At 40.2% G+C, this 6112-nt stretch overlaps 2 protein-coding genes across 3 annotated transcripts in view; both read left to right on the top strand.

Moving 5' to 3' along the window:
• The first annotated feature begins 1493 nt into the window (after positions 1 to 1493).
• Positions 1494 to 3171, top strand: LOC135635097 (NAC domain-containing protein 22-like). The gene is made up of 3 exons (XM_065145948.1): positions 1494 to 1938; positions 2030 to 2316; positions 2642 to 3171. The coding sequence occupies exons 1-3, from the start codon at positions 1773 to 1775 to the stop codon at positions 3005 to 3007; spliced, it is 819 nt and encodes a 272-aa protein (XP_065002020.1). The 5' UTR covers positions 1494 to 1772; the 3' UTR covers positions 3008 to 3171.
• Positions 3172 to 3537: 366 nt separating this feature from the next.
• LOC103977188 (uncharacterized) overlaps positions 3538 to 6112 on the top strand; it is a 29732-nt gene continuing 27157 nt past the window's right edge. The window contains exons 1-4 of one of the 2 annotated variants that reach the window (XM_018828347.2): positions 3538 to 3666; positions 4136 to 4524; positions 5532 to 5652; positions 5831 to 5891. In XM_018828347.2, the coding sequence (XP_018683892.2) occupies positions 3562 to 3666; positions 4136 to 4524; positions 5532 to 5652; positions 5831 to 5891 (676 nt within the window). In that variant the 5' untranslated portion in view covers positions 3538 to 3561. Of the gene's footprint in view, positions 3667 to 4135; positions 4525 to 5531; positions 5653 to 5773; positions 5892 to 6112 lie in introns of both variants that reach the window. The other variant, XM_009392640.3, reaches the window with a different exon arrangement.

Genomic DNA, 6112 nt, shown 5'->3' with positions numbered 1-6112 from the left:
TGATGCTAACATGATTCCAGAAAACAGAGACTCAGTTTGCTTGTTGTAGCTTATAGAGAGCTCATATATTTTTCTGCATATTTTTATTCATCTGATTTTTTTAATCTTTAGTAATATTAGGATCCTACGTATCATACCCAACAAAATCATTTTGTATCCAATATCATAATACTTATAAAATAAATAGAGACGTCATTTTAACGATTCAAAATTGATAATTTCTACTTTTGAAGATGAGAAGAAGCTGATTAGAAATACTTACTCCAATATCAAGCATTTTTTAAATTGATTTACTGGTTTTTTTTAATCGATGTACTTTTATTGGTCTTCTTTGCTATGATATCACACTTACTGGTTTTGTAAAGAACTTCAGAAAGAAAAAAAATCATAATAATAATAAAAGAAATGAATAGTATTTTCAATTGTTTTGGATTCATCCCAAAATAAGTATTTATATTAGTCAAAAAATAAAAAATATATTTTTAAATAATAAAAAAATGCACCATAATCCAACAAAATCTCATTATCCTTATCTATTTATCTTAATCTAAATCCTTATCTTTTATTTTATCTAATTTTAATTATTTAAAGAACAGATTGGTAAAACCTTTGATGAATTATTGACATTTAAGTGGATTAGTAACCTCTAAGACTAAACAATGATCTAAGGCCAAGAAGACCGTAGACCATATGACTTTGCCTTGTAGCGCAGAAGGCGATCATAATTTTCTATCAGTGCTACCATCTGTTCTTCCTCCATGGACGACGATGACGACGAGCACTGAGGTTTGGAAGACTTGGAAGTCATGGCTGGTGGAAGTTGATAGATGGTGACGGCCAGCTGCTATCATGAGACGATATACATATATATAATTTCCAAGATGGATTGGAAAGTAAAAAGGAGTTCAACTTTTAGTCCACAACTAGTGCGCCGCTTCTAGAGGATTAGATGTTCCTCCCACTCCGGCCTGGTGAAGAAAATATCCCAAGTGTTGGAGGAATCCGAAGGGAGTGTTGGAACTTGGGAAGGAGGCAATGGTGGTTTGTCTAAGGTCAAGCAGTGGGGTCAAAGTTTTATGGCAGATTGGACGTCTTGACCTGTTGCATTCCAAGTGCTGGACTTGGACCCAGTAAAAGTGATGGAAGGGATGTTTCCTGGTTCCTCTCCAGTGGTCGAGAATTCTTGACGCACTTCATTTTTCTCCCTCTTCTTCTTCTCCGAGGAACCTGTGCGTTTCCTCTAGAAAACACTCTCCTTGTAATGAGCAAGTTTAAAGGCAAAATGTAAGGAAAGCAATGCCACCATAAAGTTTCAGTGATGCTTTGAATTACTTCTTAAAATTGATATTATATAACAAAAACCAATCCATGCATTATAACAGCGAAAACCTCGTTTTCTTCGATTAACAAAACTCATCGGTGCTGTTTGGCAAGCAACACACCCTTGTCATTAATGGAGGAACAACCCATAGTACGACACATCCGTACCTGACAACCGCCTGGGTTTAAACGCTGGAACTGCTTTATGGACCTTCGTCCCTGTCACTTTGAGTTGGAACGAGTCAAGTCCATAAAGCGGTTAACGAACAATGACTGCTCTTTCTGACTGGCTTCGTATTTTTGTTTGAGTGCGGGGGTTCCCAATCGGAATTGGTGTCTTTCCATCCATTTCCTCGGACTTCACCGTGGCTTTTGGAGGTGCCTATATAAGCACTTTATGAACCTTCCGTTCCTCCTCAAGCGACACAAATCCGGCACCGGGTACTGGCTAAATGGACAGAAAAGGATCGGAGCTTGATCTACCAGGTTTCAGGTTTCATCCGACCGAGGTGGAGCTGTTGGATTTCTACCTCAGAAGTGAAGTGCAAGGGAAGAAACTCAACTTCGATATCATCGGCAGACTCAACATCTACCACTATGATCCATGGGAGCTCCCAGGTGCGTGCAACTCTCACCGTTTGCTCCGTCTGCAAGATGATTGTGCTGATAGATTTTTGCTGAGTAGACTTTGATTTGTGCTTGTGGTCAGGTCTGGCGAAGATAGGGGAGAGGGAGTGGTACTTCTTCGTGCCCAGGGACCGGAGGATCGGCAGCGGTGGACGGCCCAACCGGACGACAGAGCGGGGATTCTGGAAGGCGACGGGCTCGGACCGGCCGATACGGAGCGTGGCGGACCCGAAGCGGCTCATCGGGTTGAAGAAGACGCTGGTGTTCTACCGGGGCCGGGCGCCTCGGGGGACCAAGACCGACTGGATCATGAATGAGTACCGCCTGCCGGAGAGTTTCTCATCTACTTCCACCGCCGCTTCTGCCAAGGTAAGCACCACCGCGGTGCGTGTCCACACTGCATCATCATATACTTGCAATTCTAGTTTGGTGATTGTCTCGATCGTGACCATCATTCCAAATAGAAACATGGCATGATGGATTAGATTTCTTGTACCACTGATCTTGTTTCCAGGTCAACAACTTGGACCAGAAGGTTGACCTCGAATCTGATTGAGAAAAATAATGCAAGATCTAATGGTCTATTTAGCATGAATATATTGCTGTGATCACTCCCTTCCGAGTGGTCTTGAATCCTTGAGCAATAATAGAGAACGTAGTTCCAGTGACTCACCTGTGCCGGTGTGTCGTGCAGGAAGACCTGGTGCTATGCAAGATCTACAGGAAAGCAACGTCATTGAAGGAGTTGGAGCAAAGAGCAGCCTCAGAAGAAGAGACGACGAGGGAGTCCCAGATTTGCCGGTCCGTCGCCGACACCACGTCCATCTCCAACCAAGACAACTACCGGAGCCCCTCCTTCCCTTCCGATTACACAGATGACAAGGAGGCGGAGCCGGCGAAGGATGCAGAGGTCACTTCGACGACATTTCGATCGGTGAACCTGCCGGAGCTGCAGGTTCCCATGTACAGCTTCGACTGGTTGCAGGACCCGCTCCTGGCACAGCTGCGCAGCCCATGGGTGGATCAATGGTCTCCTTATGCCAACACTCTCTACTTCTAAAGTGTTACTGCAAACCTGCATCACAAACATAATGAGAGATTGGAGAGTGTTGTTTTTGCTCCCATTTTGTGCAGTTGGTGTTAGTGTTGGAGTAAGTGTGAATTGTTGGCTTCAGTATAGAGAATACGAACTGCTGGTATTGCTTTCTCCTATTGAGTTTGGAAGATAGCCTTTCCTGCTTTATTTGCTTCGTAAAGCATCATTTCGAGTTAATACCACTCAGCGAAACGGAGTTCAAAGTCCTCGCATATGGATCGGATTGGACTGTGATTGAGCCACGCCCGTTATGTGGACCCGTTATCTTCTATTTGTGATGGATCCCCTCCAACCCATGTGTAGACGTAGGATTCCTATTCTCCCATCTCAACAACCCCTTGGTCTGGTCGTCACACATCATCCGTCCATTTATTACCACGCTTACCTCGATGGACGGACCATATGTCAAGACTGGACACATGGGCGGTTCAGATGTGAGAATTGGAGAGGATCCCATCCCTCTCCCTTCAAAACCCAATTCAAGCCGAGGAAACCCTCCCCATTCCCATGTTCCTACGATGGCGACGAACGAAGAAGAGATGGAAGAGGCGAGGCGAACCCTAAGTCTAGTGGCTGGCTCGCTTCCTCCTCCTCACGCCGTTCTGGACCTCCTCTCCGTTGGGGTCCGTCGTTCTATGTCCTCCTATTGTTTGAATTGGTCCTCACGGCTGCTTTCTTCTTTTTCCATGCTAATTATGTTCTTTTGGAAGCTGGTTTCTTAGAGACGAACGTCTTCCTAATATATAATCAGTCTTCTAAGCTTGTTTCCTGATAACGTTGAGATGCAACAATTTTGGTTTTGTGATTTGAATCGTAGTTGCTTCATATTTTTCACATTCTCATACTTCTAAACGTTTCTTTTTTTTTCATGTTTTAGTTTTCCTTTTTAGCATGTAATATTGCTTCTCAAAAGGGACAAAAGAGTCGTAGCGCTTACATTATGATTTGCGTGGTAATAGTCTTGAAAAATATGAAACTGGAAGTAGTGGTTAATATTGCTGATGTCGTATTGTCTAGGTATGTGTTCGCTGCATCTTTCGATATGAAACTGGTTGAAGTAGTGGTTAATATTGCTGATGTCGTATTGTCTAGGTATGCGTTCGCTGCATCTTTCGGTTGTTTGGGGTTCATGGGCGTGCTTACTCTTGCCCATTGATTACAAATGCAATCTTGCAATCATTCCTTGAGGAACAAGATAAGTTCCACGGGGATAATGAAGAAAATGGGGTCGCATCCGATGGAATTATCCGATGTGCATATACTTCAAGAGATACAGAAAATGTCCGAGAATACTGTAGCATATGTTTAGGCATACTACAACTTTCATTACACCAAGATCGAGAACCCACAAAAAGAGTTCCTGTTGATGACTTTACAGCTGCCATTGCTGAACTTGTGAAGCAAGAGGACTATGACATTGATGGCTTTTCTTTTGAAGTCTCAATACCTCCTGTGGTAGTGGCTAATGAACGAGCTATCAGGTAACTTTCTTTCCTTGATGATCTTCACCTAATACATCTAGTATACTTCAACTCTTAATTGTTTGTCACACTCTACTAGTGTTGAATTTGTAATTTTGAACAGTTAATTCCAAATATATTGTAAAGTCCTACCAATAATGATGATTGGCTTTAACCTGCAATAGTAAAATTAACATGACATATAAGTGTAAAAACAAATATGATGATATCAGCTATTGTATTTTGTATTATTAAGTGATCATCTTATTAAATTTATCACTTTTGTGAGACAGAATATCCTGAAAATTTTAAGCCCTTGGGCAACTTCAGTGCACTGGTGGAGTGCTTTTAGGTGTCATATGAAGTCATTTGATGACTTGGGGTGGAAAATATGGTGGCTAACTTATATTAATTCCAGTAATATGCTATGATAACAAAAGTGTAATCCTTATGAGATTATGAAGCAGAAGACTTAGTTGTTGTAAGTTGTCTTACATGCCTTAACTTGAAAGGCAAATTATTTTCTTTTAAAAAGTAATCATTTAATTTGAGATGGTGAAAGTTTTATTTTATGAATTTTTTGTTATATGATTGATACTAGGTAATAAAATTAAAAGGAATTAGAATTATAAAAAATTCAAAGAAATATAAATGTTTAGTTGTGATGGTTGCTATGAGTCTGTATGGTCACAATTCTGGACTGGTATTTGAAAATCAAAACTGTGGCTGGAGCAACATTGATGTCATCTTATGTAGTTGACATAACTGTGGTACTTCAACTAGATCTTGCTGGTCATTGTTCTATCATTTCCAAGTAATGTTTTGCCTATGGTGTATTGGAAGCTTACGCCAGTTGAATGTCATATTATGTATGTTTTTCCTATGTGCTTTTGGGCAAATAGTTTTAGTGGCTCTTTGGTGTCAAACTTTTTTATTTGATTTTTTTAGTTAAATTTTTTGTTACATTTTCAGTAAATACTACATTGTATTTTGTTCCTGTTCCTATGGTGTTTCCATGTGCTTTATAGGTTGTATATGAAAAACAAATATGAATGTGAAGAATGGTTCTCAACAAAGTTCCTTTGTGAGCGCATTTCTGTAAAGGATGCTTTGAGATCTTCAATAACTGCATCACTTGAAAAACATTTGGTACTTTGAACCCTTTTTACATTGTCCCTTGTCTTCATTATGTTTCTGGGAATTCACTGATAATTTCATCTAGCTTAATGTAGTGGTTTTTTTTAAATATTATTTAGAATTATATTTTCAGGATGTCATATCTGGTGTCAACTCATTTCATATTCGTCTTACATATTCACATCTTGAGGCTTCAAGAAGTCTTCAGAGTTCCTTGGCAAATGATCTTCCCTGCAAGAGAGCAAAGACAGGTTTATCGTATTTGTCTTTGGTCCAAGAAGCTTACCTGCTTTCCTATAAGTTTCTTATTAGAAGCTACAGTTACCGTATAAAAAGCAATGTTTCCTTCCCTGTTCCATGTACTTTTGAGTGTAGATTTAATAATATTCGAAAAGAATTTGATACTTGAATGCATATGGCCAATGCCTTATCTAATTTAAAATCAAGAACATGTGATGGCAACTCATTTTAC

The sequence above is a fragment of the Musa acuminata genome, chromosome BXJ3-4, assembly GCF_036884655.1.
Source record: "Musa acuminata AAA Group cultivar baxijiao chromosome BXJ3-4, Cavendish_Baxijiao_AAA, whole genome shotgun sequence".
NCBI lineage: Eukaryota > Viridiplantae > Streptophyta > Magnoliopsida > Zingiberales > Musaceae > Musa > Musa acuminata.
Note: the sequence above shows the minus strand (reverse complement) of the source record. Positions and strands in the feature narration are given on the sequence as shown.